At 38.1% G+C, this 23,931-nt stretch overlaps 1 protein-coding gene across 10 annotated transcripts in view; it reads right to left on the bottom strand.

The window, feature by feature from the left end:
- PUM2 (pumilio RNA binding family member 2) overlaps positions 1-23,931 on the bottom strand; it is a 107,656-nt gene that overhangs the window by 67,339 nt on the left and 16,386 nt on the right. For all 10 annotated transcript variants that reach the window (XM_048845582.2, XM_048845581.2, XM_048845576.2 and 7 more), the window contains exon 2: positions 1,001-1,069. In XM_048845582.2, the coding sequence (XP_048701539.1) occupies positions 1,001-1,051 (51 nt within the window). In that variant the 5' untranslated portion in view covers positions 1,052-1,069. The remainder of the gene's footprint in view (positions 1-1,000; positions 1,070-23,931) is intronic.

Genomic DNA, 23,931 nt, shown 5'->3' with positions numbered 1-23,931 from the left:
TTTAAGATGGGATAAATCTTTATTGAGATTGAGAATAGCAAGCCTAATGATATGTTTGATACAGTGGACAAAAAATAAGGAATATTTTATCAAGTGGCCTGTATACCATTTGAATAACTCATATTTATCACTGGATTGTCTAAATGAGCCAATCACTTTTGATTTGATCTTTACACCTGATTCCTATAACCTCCTAAAGCTACCCTGTATATCAACATCTTTTTTCAGATTTCACCTCCACTATGTCAGCAAAGAGACAAGGTAGTCCTTCATTAACGTGATGTACATGGACTCTGTTAGCTGCAGAACTGTCAGATCCTTAGCAAGTAGAGAAGTCTAGCTTTCAGTATGCATTTCTCTAAATTTCCTAAGAGACTTTATAATAGTCTTTTTAAAGTCTCTCACTCTGTGGGTGTTACTATAGTTTGAGCGAAGGAAAGGGCTATTTTTAACCAGCAGAGTATTTCAAATTCTTTAAAATTGCACTGCTCATTCTGGAAGGAAACTTTTGTTCCTCCTTACATGGCACATGTGCCAGTCCATCAGCACTAAGGCTGTCCATTGAAGAAGCCATGCCACTAAGGGTATAATAAATTGCCCTAATTTCAGCCAGTTTATAATTGTTATTTTTCTTTGGGTCCAGGAATCCTGCAAAAGCCCCAACACCCGAGGGCTTAGGTCAGTGGAAATAACTTCTTAGAAAGCAGCAACAGCAGAGAATTTTCCACAATCTTTACATTGCCAGCTCTTCTTCCCCAAGCTTAACAGCTGATAAGCCCAATATGTTAACATGATAGCTCCATTTATCATAGTTCTTAGATACTGGAGTTAATATTTACAAAATTTAAGGTGGTGTCTAAGTTGTCTTTGGATGCCTGAAAAATTGGTTTGTCTCAGATCAAAAAAACTTCACTAACCAAGCTAAGAATTGAAACAAGCAAAATTTTATTAGAATTTCCAATCCTCCAACAGGATTTTCTAATCACCTACAAATATTTACCTCTCCCATTCCCCGAGATTCTAGTGCAAGAGCTTGAAACTCATGATTCATCTCATCCACAGATCGAACCTGAAGAAAAAAATATTAATGACAATTAGCAATCTATTAGATAGTGAATTATATGTCTTAAATACAATTATATATTCCCCGATATGATTTGACTGGATTTTTAAAAATAGTTTCTAAAGTTTTAAAATTTGCTACTCAGTCTATAATCTCAGATTTGGTAAGTGAGTCTACTTAAAGACTGCAACCAGTTCTTTAATGCTTCATGTTAAAATTTGTTTTGCATTATTGTGTTAAGGACAAATATTTTAAAAACTATAATTACAGTACACATCAACTACCACGAAAACAATGAGTAATTTTCTATCTGCAACCACACACAAGCATAAATGAAATTAATAATTGGTGTATATATATTAATTTGGAAAATAAATGATTTGTTGCACACAAAGTTACTGAGTACACTTGAGGGTAGACAAAGGTATGGAAAAGCTCATGAGAGTGCACACGAGAAGCTATCACTACTGTCTATCCTATTCCCATCAGAGACACTGACCTCACACCTCTAAGGAATAGCCTTCAAAGGAACTTTCAAAACTAGGGAAAACTTAGAACAAGAAGGGGGACAAGAACAAGTAAAACTACAATTGGATTGTTTGTAAAATATGAGAGGGCACAGCAATGAAGTGATTTAGAATCATTATGAAGTCTAAAATTTTGGAGGAAGATGAAGATGCAAATTTCCTTACTTTTGTTGTTCTCTGTTGGATCCCAAGGAATTAGTTGTTCCTGGAATGCTGTGCATGTGCATTTGCATTTCCCCATACACAGTAAGTGACGCTGCACAAACATTGCATTTGTATAAACAGATGTTTATCTAACAAGGTATACAAATGCTCTTTTCTTTCACATATCAGGGTTTCTGGTCATTCATAAACTTGTTTATGAAAACATGAAAAAAACCTGTACATGCTCAAAATTGCATGTGCAAATGTGATCATTATCTTTCTGTTGATAGACTGGATAAACTTGCAGTTTTATAAATTCCCCAACAGGAAGTTTTTTGTAGCAAATTTAGGATTCTGAATTTAAGCAGCAGTTAGGGTGACCAGATGTCCAGTTTTTAAAGGGACAGTCCTGTTTTCTGGGACTTTTTCTTATATAGGTGTTTATTACCCTGTACCCCTCCCCCCAGTTGCTATCTGGTAACCCTAGGAGCAGTGCTGATTTCTTGGCAATTTCCATTGCTAAAACTCAGTCCTCTCAAGATGTCATTACTGAACATATTAAACTACAAACTATTAAACCTCGGAAGTCAGCATATTAGTACATAGTTAATCTTTCTGAAGCAAATGCTTAACAAAGTTATAAAAGAACACTTCTTCATGAAGAATATGATTTTGGTTATTTTAATTCATTTCCATCCCCAGTGAACACTCAATGTATTCAACCAGCACTAGCAGAATACTTAGTTTTGAGCTGAATTATTGAAAGAGCAACCTAAATACAAACTTTCTTTCCCCCATACTAGAAAACTGGGCATTTAAGTCAATTAGGTTGATTTTTTGTGATTGTATCAATGAAACTGAAGACAGACAACATTATGCTCCTATAAAAATGTCTAAGAACAAATTTTAGGCTTGAGCAAAATCAACAGCAGATTAGTAACCTATTTAAATAAAGATAAACTTTTATTTGAAAAGCTCAGGGAAGCGATGAAAAATCCTTGTGTGGGGAAAATGAGATTTTTGGGGAAAGAATGAAACTACACAATTTCAGTTTTGGAACACACTTCTGAATTTGGATATTCTAAATTTCTAATGACTGAATTTACCTGCAGAGATGTTCCTAACAAAACAATGGAAGACTTTTATATATAATACTGTGAACCACTTCACTATTACTTTGCAACTTACTATTGAAAGAAAAAAAGAAACTTGATATATACATAATTTCATCCTCAAGAACATGGTTTTGTTCAATTAGCACTTTTCAAACAATCTACAGCAAACTCGTTAATCTACATTCATTCAACACAAATGTTGTTTAAGTCACTGTCTAACAATTAGCCACATTTGTAAGTCATTACATTTTTTTTGTATTTTTTATTTTGCTGCAAAAGATTAAGTGTACATTGCCACACCTACCCAGTTTTCAACATAAAAATACCTTAAAATTACAGTCACACAGTCCTCCAGAGCCCTACAAAAAGAGCAAAAGAGTAACAACATAGTAACCTATGTATTTAGTTCTTACATATTTTAACAAACAAATCTGAGGAACTGGAGGTCTCTATGGCTGTAGATCAATCCTATACATTGCCCTGAACTTCATTTTGCTCATGTTCCATTCTCATAAGCATGAAATTTGAAAGATGATTACTGTTACTATTAGAGACTAACCAATTTATTTGAGCATGAGCTTTCGTGAGCTACAGCTCACTTCATCAGATGTTTACCGTGGAAACTGCAGCAGACTTTATATACACACAGAGAATATGAAACAATACCTCCTCCCACCCCACTGTCCTGCTGGTAATAGCTTATCTAAAGTGATCAACAGGTGGGCCATTTCCAGCACAAACCCAGGTTTTCTCACCCTCCACCCCCCCACACAAATTCACTCTCCTGCTGGTGCTAGCCCATCCAAAGTGACAACTCTTTACATAGTCAAGTCGGGCTATTTCCTGCATAGATCCAGGTTTTCTGGATGGCCCACCTGGCCCACCTGTTGATGGCCCACCTGGCCCACCTGTTGATCACTTTAGATAAGCTATTACCAGCAGGACAGTGGGGTGGGAGGAGGTATTGTTTCATATTCTCTGTGTGTATATAAAGTCTGCTGCAGTTTCCACGGTAAACATCTGATGAAGTGAGCTGTAGCTCACGAAAGCTCATGCTCAAATAAATTGGTTAGTCTCTAAGGTGCCACAAGTACTCCTTTTCTTTTTGCGAATACAGACTAACACGGCTGTTCCTCTGAAACCTGTTACTATTAGTAATACTATTACAAGACTGTACTATTACCAGAAGAGTGTAGCCTTCATTTGTGTCTCCTTCAGGAGACATGCCTTCATCAGAAATAGTAGTACACAAAATACTGCCACAGCACTGCAGGCAACACTGATGTTTTAAAAGGTCTGCATTCTCTAATCTCTAGGATACTGGATTTCCTTGTGTCTTGCCTACCAAAATTTTCCTACTTCTTCACTGAATTCCAGAATTCATTAAGGAAATCTACAGAACCAAAAGGAAAACATGTTGGCTGGAATCATATAAGCAGCCAAGCAGTTCTGACTAGCATTGCCTATTACTTGTATTACCATAGTACCTAGAGGCCCTAGTCATAGACCAGGACTCTACTGTAATAGACACTGTACAAACACAGAACAAAAAGACAGTCCCTGCCTGGTTCCTCTGATTCAGAAGTAATGTTTAGCTAATTAATTTAAAATGCCTTATTCCTTTGGTGCAACCTAATTAAAAGATCTTTCAGTACAGAGTTTTTTTAATTTCTTTAGAATTTAAAAACACTGTCAAATACTTAGTTCCAGATATATATTTCCCCATCATTTGTAATAATTTATGAACTACTGAGAAACGGGTGCCTTCTCAATTATTTTGCCTTTGACTAACTTACTTCCCCAAGCACTTTTCAAAGTTTTCAGTTGAGTTCAAAACTATTGTGTCAGTTTTCAGTTACTACTTAGGCTAAATGTACAGTAAGAGTCAGGAATGTGATTCCCCTGCTTGCGTACGCACTCCCACTAGCTCTCGTCGAGCCGGCATGAATATAATTAGAAGACGTGTTGCCCCAGTAGCAAGCGTAGTGGCAGCAAAGGCCACGGAGCTGCGTGGAGTACATACCCACAGGGTTAGGCAGCTTTATACTCGACATGGCTCAGCTCTGCCTCTGCTGCTGCTACCCAGGCTACCGTGGCAACACTGCCATATTTATACTTGCACTAGCTGGACGAGAGCTAGCACAAGTACCTGTACACGAGCAGGGGAATCACACCAATAGCTCATAGTGTAGACAGCCATTGTTTTGCACGAACATTTATTATAGCACAGGGAATAGCGTTAAACAAACTTGTGCTGTTAACTCTACAGCAAAGCCTCTCATTAATTAATGTCATATTTAGTTAATTAGTTTAGACATCAATAATTTGGAAAATCAAAAGATCCAACTGTTTGAAATGTAAAAAATGAGGTGTAGTTCATTTTAGAAGTCTAAGTAGACAAACTCCCACACACAAAAGGAAAAAAAAAAAAAGCAACATTTTCAAAGCAAGGTGCTTTGCTTTGCATTTTCTCACCTTTGTGCAGGCCACCCTGACAACTCAACTAGAGCTTCCGGAAATAGTAAATCTTTTCTGTAGCTGGAAAGGCCCTGTTTCTGGTTGAACATATTTGCCTTTTGTTTATCTTTCCCCCGAAAATTATTTTGTTGAGTATTCTCTTCCACCATCCAAATGCTTTGGCATTAGGTGCTAGCACTAGTCCCAATATTTAATATAGATAACTCACTCCAGATGTCAGAATCTGGTAAATACTCCAATAAAAAACAAAATATACACAGAAGTTGAGACTATCTACCTATGACACATTCCCCAGACACGGCACATTCCCTGAAAAGTATGTATAAATTTTTGACAATAAAATAAATCCATGTAGGATAAAATAAGCAAACAAAACAGAATATATCCACTTTAGTTTTAAAATATATTCATGTGTAAATTAAAAAAGTGTTGTAATGTCTTCCTTGACTTTGTCAAAACTCTTCCAAAGTATGTTTTTTCCCCCTCTGCTACTGTATATCAAGTGTCTCAAGACTGCTCACCTGTACTGTGTTAATATCACTGTGTTAATAACCAATGCAAGAAAGTATCTTTGAATTCTGGTACTGATAAACGTGAATGTAAAGGCTTTTTATCTAAGTCCTAACCATTTACTCACTGAAGATAGTTTCCTACCTTAGAAAGTTCATTAAAAGGTATTAGGTTTGAGCTTTGCCGTTTGGTCTGTTGTAACATCTTTGATCGAGGAATAGATATGATTAAGTCTCTATCTAACTGATCTTAAACTGTCACAAAAAGATAACTCTTATTGTTAACCTACAGCATTATCTGAGGTTACCAATATTTCATCCCACCCACTGAAATAGAAAAGCAAACAAAACAAAAAAACCAAAAAGACATTAGACACACAAACACACCGTATCTTAAACGCCTATCATGTAGATGCACATGGAATCAACAAACTATACGTCCACTCACTTACATACTCTGTTAGGAGTTCCAGCTCCAAATTTTAAGTATTAACAATTTCAAGAGGTATTTGGTCATGAACTTGGTAAGCAATTTTTAGAATAATTAATTCAGTTCACCACACAAAAAATACAATCAGTCTCCATTACACCTGCCTTTTTACTTTTCACTTTCAACCTCTCCCTTACCCCATCCACCCTTATTGTACGTCTACACTGCAATAAAACGCCTGTGGCATGGCCGCGACTGGCCCAGGTCAGCTGACTCAGGCTTGCGGGGCTATAAAATTTCATGGTAGACATTCGGGCTTGGAGACCCCAAACGTTTACACTGGAATTGTACAGCCCTGCAGCTCGAGCCCCGCAAACCTAAGTCAGCTGATGTTAGCTCTGAGACTTGGTATAAAAGGTTTTTTTTTTGTTTGTTTGTTTTTTTTAAATCGCAGTGTAGATGTACCCTTAGCGACCAACTTCATTGGTCCTACTTTACCTCACTCCATCTTTAAACCTCCCCCTTTCTTGATGCCTTATCCACAACACATAGGCATATTCTATGCCATATCCAAGGACTGGACAATAGCAAATGTGTACTTACATTAAAAAAGGCACTAAGAGTGACTCAGAGAAATACAGACCAGTAACTTTATTCCATTTACCCAGTATGGAAGTATTAAAATATTTCAGAACAACTATGAGACCATGAGATGATAGGGTTCAACCAGAATGGCTTCTGCAAAGGAAACTCATACCTCCCTAATTAGAATGTTTTGAATGTGTTAATAAAACAATGGATAAAGGAGAACAGACAATTTATTTACATTTTCATGAGGCATTTGTCTAAGTCCCTCATAAGAGGCAACTGAAGAAACTAAGCAGTACTGTCGTTTATCAAAAACTGGCTAAAAGACACAAAATGCAGGATGGACAGTTAATTATTACTAAGTGTGGGGTGCCACAAGGTTCCATGCAAGAACCGGTGTCAAATATATTTATTCATAATCTGGAAAAAGAGATGAGCAGTGAGGTGGCAAAGTTTACAGATGACGAAGTTATTTAAAAAGAAAAGGAGTACTTGTGGCACCTTAGAGACTAACCAATTTATTTGAGCATAAGCTTTCGTGAGCTACAGCTCACTTCATCGGATGCATACTGTGGAAAGTGTAAATATCTTTTTATATACACAGAGACCATGAAACAATACCTCCTCTCACCCCACTCTCCTGCTGCTAATAGCTTATCTAAAGTGATCACTCTCCTTACAATGTGTATGATAATCAAGTTGGGCCATTTCCAGCACAAATCCAGGATTTAAATTTCCTTTCACAATTACAAGAATAAGGGAATAGCTGATGAAAGTAAAAGGTGGCAAATCCAAAACAGGTATGAAGTAATATTTTCCCCACAAAATACACAATTAGCTCATGGTACTTATACATGGATTTGAAAAGGAACAGACATTTAGATGGTTAACAAGATTATCTTGGGTCACAATGGCAACTATTAAAACAAATGAATTTTGGAAGATACATAAGCCCTCTCACTTCAGGGCATACTCCAACCTAATTACCAACAGATAACAGGAAACTTCCTGTTGGGACAGGTTAACCCACAAATACCTGCTACAGATTTTCTTGAACTTTCTTCTAAATAGGTTATTGGCCACTGTTGGGACAGAAAACTAGGCTCACTGGATCACCAGTTTGATCTACTATGGATATCCCTGTTATCGTTTGTATAGATAGAAACCTATTTGCTACAATATTTGTACTCATATCACACTGCCTTCCATCATGGTTGTCTTTCAGTAGATTATCTAAAATCGAACTGCCTTAGAGAAGAAAAAAAACTCCATATTTGACTTGAGTATATACCTGATTTCACAGCTTTGATATGTAGCTAACAAAGAGTAATGACGAAAGAAAAGGAACATTTTTAAATATCATTACAAGGCAGCTTAAAAAAGTCACTTTGTGATATGGAAAATCAACTTCACCTATATTGTCACGATCACATCTCTCTAAATAAGGCAACTGATTGTCTACACAAATCTCTCAGGGTTATATGTTACATGTGAGTGACACTTGCATCACTAAACACAATCACAAGATGATGGCTTTCAATGAGTCCTGTCTAAATTTCCAGTATAGTACGCTAATGACTGGAATTGAGGTTTATAGTAGAAAAGGACTACTCTGTGTTTAAAAGTCAGAAGTATTGGATTACAAAGCCTAATACTAAATCCCAAAGGCATCGTTCCCCACCTGAAGTCATGTATGTAGACCAAGGAGTATAATTTCTCTTCATAAATGCCAGTTTGTATTAATAATGTGCTACAAATTCAGTTATCCCTCCATCAGAAACAGAACTTCAGTAGGAACACTAGCAGCTTTTTTAATTTGGGGGGTGGGCTTTGAATCGGTCTTCCCCTATTCACTTAAAATTTGATTTTACTTTGAACACAGCTAGCGTTGTCTTGCTATAAGTGAAAACATTTAAAATTTCACTTGTTTTCCCTAATGTGTCTTCATGTGATCAAAATATAAAAACCAGACATACAACAAAAAACTACACATACAAATATAGAGCCCAAAACCATCAATGAAATGTTGTAGAAAATGTTGAGTTACCTTTGAAATCTTAATTACAAGATATTTTCCTCTAAGTGGCATGGCAGAGAGTTATCCTAATTAAGATTTCCCTAGTTTAGGTTACAGGATAAAAACCTAGGTGATGGTATTCCTAATGACAAAAACTATACAACAGTTAAAAGGACAACAGACCAACCCTATGGGGTCATATTAGGAACCTGAATTATTTTTAGCAATCCAAGCATATAAACTAAATTTGTGTCGGTAATTTATATAATACCCAAACAAAACTAAACATTGGAATTATAATGGCTGTTTTGAGCTGGAAGCATTAAAAAAAAATCACTCTCACTCAGACACTAATGCAGAGAAACCCTTCACTTCCCCTTAAAACTTGAAACTTTAAAAAGTAAAATCATAAACCTTATTTGCAAAACCTAGAGTTTACAGTGTCTCTCTCCTAGAATATATCATTATCAAGAGAAAACATTCTCTGCATGTATTACAGTGTTTTAGGTGGGTACAGTTGATACCTACATCACCAAATATGGTTCTCTTATTAGTTTATAGTAACCCCTCAATCTTAAATGCTTTCTGAACTAGGGTTTTCCTAACTATCCATAGTAATACTGCAGATTAAACATGGCAATAATTTGGACAATAATAATAATATTTACATTATATTAAAAATGATACAGGGAATCTTAAGATCAACCCCTCTGCAATTTCATATCTATTCTACAAGTCAGCAAAACCATATAATACTAACAAAATTTTAATTTACATAATTAAATACTGAGATTTCCAGTAGTTAGGTTATTTCCCCAAAATAATTTGCGCAACACGAGAAAGACAAGCATTCCAACTGCATATGTTGAACAGTTCACAAAGTTACAGGACGTGCCCTTTCCTTTTCTGTTTTACTTATTCAGAAGAACACAGGTTACAACTGGCAAATTACAAAAACAAAAAACAGATGTAATCATTCTGTTTCTTTCCAGTTGAGCAACACACATAATTAATGGATTTGCATTAGTCACAGTCAGATCATGGCACAAAAGGAGTTCTTATGAAATATCTTGGATTGCCTCTTTAATCAGAGTGGATGAGACTGAGTCACCTGCAGAGACAGAACTCAGACAATCCATTTATAAACTCAAAAACAGACTTCAAGATATACGCTTGCGATCTCAAACACACACGCTGCAAATCACATAATAAATATTAAACCAAAAACCTCCAAACCGATGCTAAAAGAACATCATTAAGGTTGCAAAGTCAAGCACTCAAGTCAGGAAATACCAGAATTAATCTTAATTCAGCCCTCATGTGTATGCATTATGATACAGTTTTATATTACATCACATGCTATTTTGTCCCCAGGACCCCTGCCTCATTCAGGGTACAGATTGGAACTGTGCTCACATAGTAACAAGCTATTCAATATTTTTTCTTCTCATTGCTTATTGGGGGCCCCACATCTTATTTACAGCACACTATTCAAACCCTGCTTTGAAACAGAATTATTAATTTCCTCATGGGCTTTTCTACAGCACTCATCCCTACAGAATCTGAGTGCTTCACAAACCATTTATTTTCACAACAGCTCTGTGAGGTGACAGGGTGATGAGATCCCCATTTCACAAATGGGTAACTGGGGCAGAGAGATATTAAGGTCAACATTTCCCACTACTTTTGGGTGCCCAATCCAAGATGACTAAAACACGATTTTTCAGATTTACCATTCATTACAGAGCACTTACATGTTCAAAGCACAGCTTCCACTGACTTCAGCTTGCAGCACTTCTACATAACAGACCCCAGCATATCAAGTCAGGAATCCAGAAAAGGAGGAACACACAATTAGTGACCACTTGCAGAAATTGTGGCTTAAGAGACTTGTCGAGAATCACATAAGAACTGCGTAGCATAGAATCCAACTGTCAAGGGCAGCATTCAACTCCCGCAACCATCTTCTCTCTTCCTGTAATCCCCTATCTATGCACTACAAACTTTCCAACTTCAGCAACAAATGATCCCTGGGCCATACAAACAGCAGTCTCCTTCACTATACAATGCTGACTCATCCCACAGCAGATCCATCCTGTGCAATGAATAAGGCAGGAGTCTTGTGGAAAAAAAAAAGTAAGCGATCATGTAAATAAAAACAATCATAACGCATACACACAAGGGTGCCGATTTCAGGTTGCACAGGCAACCTTAATAATATTGTTTTAATATAGTTGTGTGCAAGTTCCTAGGTTTCTTAAAGTCAACTGAAGAAAAAGGAATTCCATCATGTGGCATTATACTGACACCCATATGGATCATCAGCAGAGTTGGAACCTACAGATCCACCACACAGACCTCTGACATTTGAGCTTACAAAATAACAGAGCTAAATAGTAGACAGAGGATGACAATTTTCCGCTGAGCACACAATTATACAGATGTAAATTTGTAGTATAGACCAGGAATCTTGGGTTCCATTCCAGGCTCTAGGAGTGTGCTCTAGTGCAGTGCTACTCAAAGTGGCGGTCCGCGGACCAGTGCTGGTCCGTGAGCCATCGGCTGCCGGTCTGCACGCACATTGGAAAAAAACTTGCCGGTCCCCCACATCAGATAGCTTGAGAAGCACTGCTCTAGTGAGCACAAACTTCTACCTGTCTCCCCCTCCAAATTTGACCCTTTCTGACCTATCCCCTCCAATCTGTCCCTGTCCTGTCTCCCTCCCCTGGCTCTCTGTGTCAGACCCATTCTCCTTGCTCAGCCAGTCCCAGTCTGTGAAACACCCTAGCGAAGTGTGTGTGTCTTGTCCCACTCTGGCACCAGTTCACATAGTAAAATAGTAGGCTGTCATCCTCTATCAGTCACTTTGTAACTTCCCTTCTTACCCCCAGCTCAACCAGTCCCAGCCTCCCCATCCCAAGTCACAGTCCCCTTGCTCAAACAGTGCCAGTCTCAGTACACATCATGTCCCAATCTCCTCCACACATCATGTCCCAATCTCCTCCTTTCCATCCTCACTCTTCCCCCCACCTTCCCCTGCATTCAAAACAGATGCCTTCCTCTTCCATGGTGCTTAGGTGCCAGCAGAGGGGGGGGGGGGGGGGGGTCACCGACAGTACTGGAGACAGGCTCCCTGCTCTCAATTTCAGTGCCCAGAACCTTCTCACAACAGCTGGAGCAGGATTTAGATGGAAATTCTGGTTTCTCCCTTGTAGCCATTGGCTGCAGGGAGCATGCTTAGTGAGGACAGAATCTTAGCTTCTAAAAATCAAAGAAATTTACTGAGCATCTGCAAAACAATTTTGCAAAGGCTTATAACTTGGCCAGATTTGAGAAGATTTTCACAAGGGTCACAAAAGGTACACCCTTGACACAGAAGTCACCCTCCTGCCAAATTTCACTAAAGCAGTTACCAGCCTTGTCTATAATATACGGCTCTTCCATGCAAATGGTTTAAAACCATATTTTAGAGCAATCACATTATGTTTTCTTAATTTCAAAGGTCTCAGTAGTATTGAAACATGACTAGACATATATCCTAATGTTTTTGTCCACATAACCTAGCATGTTTTTCGACTTTCCATCTTATTTTGTTAGGAATCATTTATTTAAAACATCTACAAAGGAAAGTGAAGAAAAGGGTGAAACAAGGTCAGGGATGGTAAATGTCAGAGTTTTGTAAAATGAAAACATGACACCTTTTTGATACTATAGTTGTTTTGGCTTTAATTTACCAAATAATTTAAAAAAAAAAATCAGACAAAAACATCATCTAGAACCTTTTGTATTGGGAAGAATGTCACTGTTGATGCAACGACAGTTATGTACATAGTTGGACTGTATGTTTCTTAAGATATGAGGATTTTCTCTTGGTAATTACATGTTAATACTGTTTAAAAACAGCCAGCTCTCTCTCTATTGAAGAGTTTTAATAATTGGGTCCTGATTTACACCAAGATAAAATGCATATATGCTCCAGAAAGACTTATTTAAATGCATGCTGTGAATGATCCACATTTATTTGTACACAGTCATAAGGCAAGTCGCATTTTCAGTGAAGGTCAAATATTTATTTTGTTAATACTGATAATACATTATTTTTTGTTTAGATTCAATTCACAACAAATAGTTCTTGTATTTCAGATAGCCTTTTTCACAGCTCTAGAACCAAAGTGATTTAGCCAAGTGTGGTTTTACTCTGAAAACAGATTATAAAAACAGCATTTTTATCATGATGCTGACCAGATACCTCTGCTTGAAGCAATGATCAAAGGACTGCTGCTTATTCTGAAGAAAATTAACAGGGCAGAATTCACTACTTAACACCAATGTAACTTACCACGGGCAAGCAGGAGAAGTCCCTCCCTCCCCCCTCACCAAAACTCTGGTTTTGAAACAGTCAACTGAAAAGCTGGTCAAATATTTTCTTTCCAGTTTCTACATAAAAATGAATTTGAAGTAGTTTTATGTACTCCACCTGCCAGAGTCCTCCTGCCAGTTTTCGTGATTTTACAACTACACACACACTTTTTTTAAACGAACAGTTCTCTCCGCTACTGATGTATATAGAACCCCCCCCCCCAAAAACAAAACAAAACAAAAAAAAACCCCACGTATACAAACAAAAAAGGAAGCAAACTAACTACACAGGGAAAATGGTGAAAACAAACACCATACAAAGTGCTGTCAAAATACCCAACAGAAAAACTGGAAAAAAATGATGTAAAAACTATGTAGACGGAAGTGTCATTTCAAAGTTGATAGTGCCCATTTAAGAGAACTATCAAAACACACCCATAATTTTCTCAAACTTTAAGATACTACACATCACACACTCTGCCTCTAGTTAAGTTTGAGAGAGACAGTGTGGCTTACAGAGCACACGAAAGCTTGTCTCTTACTAGACCAACTTCTGTTGGTGAGAAAGATACTCACTCACCTTGCCTCTCTAATATCCTGGGACAGACACAGCTACAACTCTAGTTAAGTTAGTATCTTGCCACAAATAGGCCACGAGTTAAAACAGAACAATAAGAGGTATTGTCTTAGACACTGTGGGCTTGGAAGTAATACAGAAATAAGGTGCCAATTTTTGCTGCTCACCATGACAGAATAGTGTAAATAGTTTTGTCTGCTTGATCATTTTAATACTGAATGGAGACTTACAAAAGGATTTAAAACCATAAATATTTGAGAAAGTAATTCACTGTGTGTTTTTTGAGACCTATTTCTCACTATCTTACTTCAAGTTAACTCCTGTGATTTATTAGTTCTTAATTCATAATCAGTATAGCCCAATTCCACCTCAGTCTCCCAGTAATACCAATGCATACCTCCTCCTCTTCCCTCTTTGTTATTTGTATTACAGTAGCCTCTAGGGGCTTCAAAAAAGACTGCACCCTCATTGTGCTAAGCCAGTGGTTCTCAACTCTGGTCCACTGCTTGTTCAGGGAAAACCCCTGGCGCACCAGGCCAATTTGTTTACCTGCCGCGTCCGCAGGTTCGGCCGATCATGGCTCCCACTGGCCGCAGTTCGCCACTCCAGGCCAATGGGGGCTGCAGAAAGTGGCGTGGGCTGAGGGATGTGCTGGCCGCCCTTCCTGCAGCCCCCATTGGCCTGGAGTGGTGAACCACGGCCAGTGGGAGCCGCAATTGGCTGAACCTGAGGACGCGGCAGGTAAACAAACCGGCCCGGCGCACCAGGGACTTTCCCTGAACAAGCGGTGGACCAGAGTTGAGAACCACTGTGCTAAGCACTGTGAAAAACACACAGTAAGAGGCAGTCACTGCTTTGAAGATCAGATAGTCATCAGAAGTCTATCAATGAACAACAACCAAAAAACCCAATTACATTTAAGTGCTCTTAAAAAAATCCTCATGGGGGAAGTGAGCAAAGAAATTTGCAGCACCAAACTATTCCATTACACAAAACAATGCTTTATGCTACTGAAGATACATTTATTCTGTTAAAAATCCAAACCAGAATGCTATTGTTTTTCCAGTGACCCTTGGTTCCAGTCAAGTCACAACAAGGCATTTCATCAGCTCAAGAATGAGCTTTACAACACTCACTGAATCTGTGAAGCATTTACACATGATCATAAATAAATATTTCAATATATACACATACACATGCACACAGTGAAGACCAGCTACATTATTCAACAGTACACTGGAAGATTTTGGTCACTTACAATAAACATATGCATTTACCATACTATTTAGCACAAAAGCTCTTTAACCTGGGGGTCAAGAACAGGCACCATGGGGATGGGATGCAACCTCTATATCTTTCCCATACAGCTGAAGGAAAGGCAGGTCCCCACTACATTCTGGTTATATGGTAGGAGGGTCCAAGCATGAAAAAGGCTGAGAACTAATGACTTAGTATGTTTATGTATTTATTGCACCATGTTACACAAATATATAGGCAACAGCCTAAACAGAAAATATTAAATACATTTTATATGGAACTCTCTTGTACTCTATGCTTAAAATGTAACAGTTAAAAATCGCAGCCTGAAGACAAGATGATTATTACACAGTGGTGTACATTTTCCGAGTCTGAACAGAAAGAATATTTCCAAAGAGTATTTTCTTTAGATACCGAATACGAAAATGAAAAGTTGAGCACCAGAGAACCAGACACATAGAAGACCTAGCAAACAAAACTAACCTTGAAACATTTACAAGGAAAATGTTTTCAAGAAAAAACTTCTTTTTTCAGGAAAACTTGCAAAAACGTGGCAGGGTTAATTGTTAGCATATAGTGACGGACTTACTACTAACGCTGACCTAGAAAGCAGAATTCTCAGACATCTTGCTTTAAGTATAGGGTTGAGGAATGTTATGGTAGATTAAACAGAATTTCCAGGAAACAATGAGCATTATTATTTGTATTATTGTAGCACCTAGACCCAGTGATGAGCTGCCAAAAGCTGAAGAACCGGTTCCTTCACTTGCTCCGGCTCTTCGGTGGCGGGTCCTTTAGTCGCTCCGGGTCTTCGATGGCACTGAAGGATCCGCTGCCGAAGTGCCGCCGAAGACCCAGAGCGAGTGAAGGGCCCGCCGCCAAACTGCTGCCAAAGAGCCGCCGGGTGAGTAAAAATTAAAAAGGGATTATCAGGGGAGCTTACCCAGCCGACAGCTCAGGCTGGCCGGACAGGACGTTCCCGTGGGTCGGATGTGGTCCGCAGGCAGGAGTTTGCCCACCTCTTTCACAACCGGCTTCAAAATTTAGCAACTGGTTCACGTGAACCAGTGCAAACCAGTTCCAGCTCACCACTGCCTAGACCCCCAAATCAAGATGGGAGCCTATTGACATAACACCAACCACTCCTTACTTCTCTCAGACATTTTACCACATCTCTATGGCCTCCATTCTATTATTCTGATGCAGAATGGAGCAAAGACTCCAAATCATAATCTCTGCCAACAGCTTTTAAATTATATGGCTATCAAGAACTAGGGAGATTAACACCAAACTATGGGGCTACTACTTTTCTTATTAGGCAGTTCTTAACCAAGGCTTTACAAGTTTATGTCCCCTAATAAGCCACATCAGAACACCTGTAGTGAACCTTGTCAGACACTTTTGGCCAGTAAGTACAGCTCTTTGCAGGAGCTGCTGAATCATAGCCCTCTCCAAGCAGTGACTGAAAATATTTCTTCATCTGACCCAGCACGTTATGTGGGAATTCACAATTTCTAGACTCCTCTCTCAAGAATGGAAGCACAGCATACCACTAAACAGTTACATATTCAAAAGAGGCATGTTATTGGACCAAACTTTACTTTTATATGATGGAAGTCAAGATGCCAGTGAGCAGGTGAAAAATTTCTCAAAAATATACCGGCATATATTTCAAAATTCAAGTTTTACCTTTGGTTCTTCAAGTTTTTACCATCTAAAGAAAAGCTTGAGTAGAACCAGAGAGCTTTTAACTGCAGCACTCTTTAGTCAGCATTCCCTACTATCTTATTTGGAAAAAAATTTTCAGTGGTATACTGGAGGGTGTGGGTTTTCTACTTTTATCTATGGCAAAGGTGTAGACAATGTTTAAAAGGAATTACTATTACCAATTTATTTTATCCTCAAAGTATACACTTTTTGGACAACATACGTGTTTAAAGTAATCTGGAAGATAGTAGAAATAGGATTCCTACAATGTCTGAATAGGCAGCTGCAAAAGAAAACAGACTTTTTTTTTTTTTTTTTAAACTTCAATAAGTTTTGGCTACCAAAACAGGAAAACACAGCGTGGCCTTGGACATTAGTCCCTTACTGCAGAGTTCTTCAAAGAAAGTGGATGAAATTATGACTTCTAGACTAAACAGTGAAAACTTTACTGGTGATAAACAAGTTGTTGAAAATAAATAGGTATCTTAGAATTCAAATAAAAGAAATTAAAGTTCATCTGTAGAAAAAAAAGTCATGTATTATTAGTATTAACTAATAATACAATTGTAGAATGGAAGGCTCCAGGTCAAATTCTGCAACTTTTACATTGAGGCACCCTGGATTCAATAAGAAAATTAGTAAAGGTACTAGTCAACATGAATAAATTATAGAACTGGGTCAGAGTGCAATAGCTCTGCATTAAAGAGAACATTTGCCTATACAAAAACAACCAAAAATTTATCATTTTAGATAACTTAAAATTTTTAGATTAAAGAGATGACCCTAAGAGATGGCCATTATCTTTGAAAACTCGTGGCAAAAGGGGGAAGTCCCAGATGACTGGAAAAAGGTTAATGTAGTGCCAATCTTTAAAAAAGGGAAGAAGGAGGATCCTGGGATCTACAGGCCAGTCAGCCTCACCTCAGTCCCTGGAAAAATCATGGAGCAGGTCCTCAAAGAATCAATCCTGAAGCACCTACATGAGAGGAAAGTGACCAGGAACAGTCAGCATGGATTCACCAAGGGAAGGTCATGCCTGACTAATCTAATTGCCTTCTATGATGAGATTACTGGTTCTGTGGATGAAGGGAAAGCAGTGGATGTATTGTTTCTTGACTTTAGCAAAGCTTTTGACACGGTCTCCCACAGTATTCTTGCCAGCAAGTTAAAGAAGTATGGGCTGGATGAATGGACTATAAGGTGGATAGAAAGCTGTGTAGATCGTCGGGCTCAACGGGTAGTGATCAATGGCTCCATGTCTAGTTGGCAGCCGGTGTCAAGTGGAGTGCCCCAGGGGTCGGTCTTGTTCAATATCTTCATAAATGAACTGGAGGATGGTGTGGATTGCACCCTCAGCAAATTTGCGGATGATACTAAACTGGGAGGAGTGGTAGATACGCTGGAGGGCAGGGATAGGATACAGAGGGACCTAGACAAATTGGAGGATTGGGCCAAAAGAAATCTGATGAGGTTCAATAAGGATAAGTGCAGGGTCCTGCACTTAGGACGGAAGAACCCAATGCACCGCTACAGACTAGGGACCGAATGGCTAGGCAGCAGTTCTGCAGAAAAGGACCTACGAATTACAGTGGACGAGAAGCTGGATATGAGTCAGCAGTGTGCCCTTGTTGCCAAGAAGGCCAATGGCATTTTGGGATGTATATGCAGGGGCATAGCGAGCAGATCGAGGGACGTGATCGTTCCCCTCTATTCGACATTGGTGAGGCCTCATCTGGAGTACTGTGTCCAGTTTTGGGCCCCACACTACAAGAAGGATGTGGATAAATTGGAGAGAGTCCAGCGAAGGGCAACAAAAATGATTAGGGGTCTGGAACACATGACTTATGAGGAGAGGCTGAGGGAACTGGGATTGTTTAGTCTGCAGAAGAGAAGAATGAGGGGGGATTTGACAGCTGCTTTCAACTACCTGAGAGGTGGTTCCAGAGAGGATGGTTCTAGACTAGACTATTCTCAGTGGTAGAAGAGGACAGGACAAGGAGTAATGGTCTCAAGTTGCAGTGGGGGAGGTTTAGGTTGGATATTAGGAAAAACTTTTTTCACTATGAGGGTGGTGAAACACTGGAATGCGTTACCTAGGGAGGTGGTAGAATCTCCTTCCTTAGAGGTTTTTAAGGTCAGGCTTGACAAAGCCCTGACTGGGATGATTTAATTGGGGATTGGTCCTGCTTTGAGCAGGGGGTTGGACTAGATGACCTCCTGAGGTCCCTTCCAACCCTGATATTCTATGATTCTAAAACAATTAATTTAATTTCTGATTAGCATTTTAGATATGAAATTATCCATTAGTCTAAAAAAAAAATCATTTAATTCCTCAATCCCATTTGTCTTTCCAATTATGCTCCATCTTCCTCCTTCCCGTCATCTCTATGATCACTGCTATTTACAACCATTGCTTTGCATTCCTCTCTTTGATACTTTTCAATCTGGCTTCAACTTTCTTCAGTCTTCTGCAACCCATGCTCACCAAGGCTCTCTAGAACCCTTCATGGCCAAATTTCAGGGCCCCCTTTCTCCATTGTTTTTTATGGGAACTGTGCCAGACTAAATTTAGTCCAGAAAATTAAATCTAGTTCTTCCATATGACACAGCTGAGTGTTCCAGATTCTTGATTAGTATATTTTCATACTTTATCATTGTAACAGTGACTGAAAATTATTAGGCACTACGTAAGCACATAAAGAGATGGTTCCTGTCCCAAAGAGCCTACAGTCTAAGTCTGAGATGAGACAACCACTGAATACAACAAACAGGTCAGGAAGCACAAGAAAACAATTAGACTAGTAGTCAGCATGAAAAGCACTGGTCAAAGCACACCTGACAAATGTTTTTGTAGGCAACATGGCCCAGGACAGTTTTAAGGACAGTGAGGTGGCTTTACAGAGGTGTGCGTGTAACTCCTCCCAGGCATGAGGGATGACATGTGAGAAATGACCAAGATGACAGTCTGCAAATTTAACAAATTGGCAACAAAGGCTAGAATCAATGGCAGAGAAAAGACAGGAATCAAGACCTTCCTGATATTAAAAAGATAATTAGAGCAGGGATAGGTCATGAAGAAAATCAGGGTGGATAAAAATCAATGACTTAAAAAAAATTGGATTTTTTAAATTTAAAATAGGATTTTTCCTCAAAAAGCATTTTATCAAAAAAATCCTATCTAAAGATAGTTTTAATTAAGACATATTATAGCTCAAAGATATCTCATCATGGATTGGGATTATACATTCTAATTCTATACGATGAGACAATATTAATGTAACGTTTAAGAAAAGTTTTGTAAATGAGTTCCAATAGTTCATGGATTAGGGACCCAATCTTATGGGGTTCCTGGGGCTTCTGTATAGATTATTTAGGTTAATCTTTCTATCTACCCAATGGGACAGTGCTTAATGCTTAATCTAGAAGATACCATCAGAGATGCATAGTTTTGCAGTTCTCAAAAAGTTTCAGAAAGTTCAATGAATAGAAGATCGTTGGGGGTGAAATAGAATAGATCTGGACAAGGAGAAGAAGTCTGGAGATAAATGTGAGAGGGGAGGGACAGGCAGTAGAAACAAAAGTGAAACTGTTTGAGCAATATATTCCAGAAGTCTTGAGGTCTTTCCGTGTAGCCTTCATTGATTTGAGATCTACAATACCATTCTCTCGCTAAAAGGGAAAACCTATATTGGCAGCAGACCATAAAAGAGACCCAGTTTGGGAATATTTTAATGAAGTTCCTCTACCTGTGGGTAAGACAGGCATGCGTGCAAATTGCAAACAGTGCAACAAAGAAATGCAAGGCCTGGTTGCCCGAATGAAACAACAACATGAGGCATGTTCCTTCTCAGGAGGAAGCTGTGTTGAAGATGATGAAAGGAACATGTCTGAACATGCAGGATCTTCAGGTTGGTAAACTTCTGTATTTCATACTTCTTTCTTAAGGACTGCCTGTCTTCCTTCTGGTCTAGTCTTGAATTCTCATGTTTGAGCAAAAAATATAGTTGTTACTCTATGGTACTATTATTTTAGATGCAGTTGTGATAAAAAAATAAATAGCTGAAATAGGCAGCTCTTCTTTTTACAATTTCACCTTTAAAGTAGTACTGAGTGTCTGTGAATGCAATGAGTAATCCTAAATGAGCAGTATGGTAATAATAATTAAATAACTGCATTGACTTATTTTGTTTAGGAGAATCCACCCTCAACATACAGGATTCTGAAGACTATCCACCTTCAAGATCACTATCATTTTCTATAGTTTCAGTTATCTGCCAATGATAGTGTTTCAATCACATCGTGTATGTCAAGTAGCCAAAGTATATCACCTATTGCAAAAAGAAAAAAAAATCATCATCATCCAGAAACAACCATAGACAAGTTTGTGAGAACCACCAGCAGATTATAAAAAGAGGTAACTGATGAAAAAATTGCTCGGTTTGTTTATGCAACAAACTCCTTTGTACGATTGAGAACCCACACTTCATTAACATGGTTCAGTCATTAAGACCAGGACACAGTCACCTAACAGAGCAGATGTCACAGGCAAATTGCTGGATAAAGTGTATGAAAGAGAAATTGAGCAGCATGCAAAAGGTCTAAAATTGTTAACCTAAGTCTTGATGGGTGGAGCAATGTCCACAATGATCCTGTTGTATGTGCTTGTGTGACAACAGAAGAAGGGAATGTCTTCCTTACAGAAACAATTGATACATCAGGAAATGCACACACAGCAGAATACTTACAAGAAGTAGCAGTAAAACCTATAACAAACTGTGGAAAAAAAATTCAAATGTCTAGTATGCAGCTTGGTCACAGACAATGCTGCAAATGTATCCAAGATGAGAAGAAATTTAGAAGAGAGCGAAGAGAATCCCAACCTAATAACATACAACTGCCATGCTCATTTGATACACCTCCTAGCCAAAGACTTCAGTGTTCCAAAAATAAAGGCTAATGTTGTTGAAATTGCAAAATACTTCCATAACAACCACTTTGCAGCAGCTGCTCTGAAAAAAGTGGGAGGAACCAAGCTAACTCTCCCACAAGACATGAGATGGAACTCAGAGTGGACTGTTTTGAACTATACCAAGAACTGGCCTAATCTGATGACAGTTTGTTAACAAAATTGTGAAAAAATAAATGGCACTGTCACAGCCAAAATTCTCAACATTGGGCTTACAAGAAATGTTGAACTCATGCGGAGTACCCTGAAGCTTATTTCTATAGCCTTGAACAAAATGCAGGGAAATAGCTATTTTATTGCTGACGCTGTTGAACTTTGGAAGGAATTGAGTGAGGTCTTAAAAAGAGAAATATGCAGAGTTAAATTACAAGCATTAAAAAAACGAATGGGACAAGCACCCTCTCCAGCTCACTTTCTTGCAAATATTCTCAATACTCGGTACCAGAGTCAAACCTTAACTGCTGAAGAAGAGGAGTTGGCTATGACATGGACATCCAGCAATCATCCCTCCATAATGCCAACTATAATAATCTTCAGAGCTCAGGGTGAACCATTCAAGGAATATATGTTTGCTGATGATGTTTTAAAGAAAGTCACACCAGTAAACTCATGGAAGTCACTTAAGCACTTGGATTCAGAGACTGTTGAAGTTATAATCTCACTTTTAACAGCAGTAGCGTCTTCTGCCGGTGTAGATAGTATATTTTCTTCCTTTGGAATAATTCATTCCAAACTGAGAAATCGTTTGGGACCTGAAAAAGCAGGAAAGCTTGTTTTTCTTTCCCAGATTATGAACAAACAGGAAAATGAAGGTGAAGACGACTGAGGTAGCTGCAGAAGCCAATATTTTAAGTTTTTCATGTTGACCTAGCAGTCTATTTAATTTTTTAAAATTCATTTAACTATTTTAGTTAAACAATTTTAAAAAAACAAACCAGATTTTAAAAAACTTGAATGTTTAACTAAATTCAAAATTTCATATGCTTGTTTTGTTAAAATATTATGTTTGCTATTGAAGGAAAAAATTCCAGAATACATAACGTTGTTGTTTTAGTTAAATAAAACAATTTAAATGTCTGTCTGGTGATGTTCTCCTCCTAATACAGAATGGTAAGAAAATCCTCCAAATATTAATGATTAACCTGTTGAATTGGGGATAGTTCACCTCCCAATGACTTCAGAAACATATGCTTCAATTAGCTTTGGTAAATGAAATAACCAAACAAATATTCATTTTCTGATATAGCTGTAAATCTAATCTGAAAAGTTTTCAAAAAAATCACTTTAAAAATGTATAGTGTGTGCCTTCTAAAAATGAAACCTACATCTATCTCTGAGCTGTGAAGAATATGTATTAAGGTTATAACAACCAACAAGAATGCACTTTTTATGTAGGAATCCATGATTAAATCGAGTCTTCCTGACTAGTGATTTAAATCATGATTTAAATCAAACTGATTTAAATCAAATCCACCCAGGCAAAAGGGAAGTAAAAATATTTTCAATGTAATGAAACCTATCATTAACCTAACAAAAAATGTAATTAAAAATCAATTATTAAAATTCTTAGCGTAGGGCATCTATACAATTGGAAGAACAAATGACTATAAAAAGTTCTCCTCCCACTGGAACTACAGAAAACTGATTATGTGGGAAATATTCACCTGATCTAAATGGCTAAATCCAACTCAATGCTCCAAAAGAAGGTGAAACTCCTGTACAGTTCAGTGTGGGAAAATTCCTTCCCAATCTCAAATTTGGCTAATGTGTTAGCACAGCATGTTTGAGCAAGAAAAATCCATATTTAAGAATGCAATATTATTTAAAACCCAAGATATCACAATTGTGCATTTATTCTTGGTGTAAAGAATTCCAAATATTTTTGTCTAAGGAAGTGCTTCAACACATATAATCTAAACTGCTGATTCTATTATTGCTAATAGTTAAGTATCTAATAATGCCCAAGTGTTTCCCCATACTTGTATAGTTGAAACAAAGTCTTACTGAAGTACGTACATACTGCAATAGATCACTAGCAACATCTCCTCCATCTTGTACACAAAATAAGCTCTTCAACCTGTCATAACTAAGACTGTGTCCTACTTCTGAGAAATTTATGTAGTAGTTGCTCTCTATACCTTCTCCAACAGTTCGTAAATTCTAATAGAAGTAAGATGCCCAAAATGAGACCGGT

The sequence above is a fragment of the Caretta caretta genome, chromosome 3, assembly GCF_965140235.1.
Source record: "Caretta caretta isolate rCarCar2 chromosome 3, rCarCar1.hap1, whole genome shotgun sequence".
Classification (NCBI taxonomy): Eukaryota; Metazoa; Chordata; order Testudines; family Cheloniidae; genus Caretta; species Caretta caretta.
This window is presented reverse-complemented; position numbering and strand designations above follow the sequence as displayed.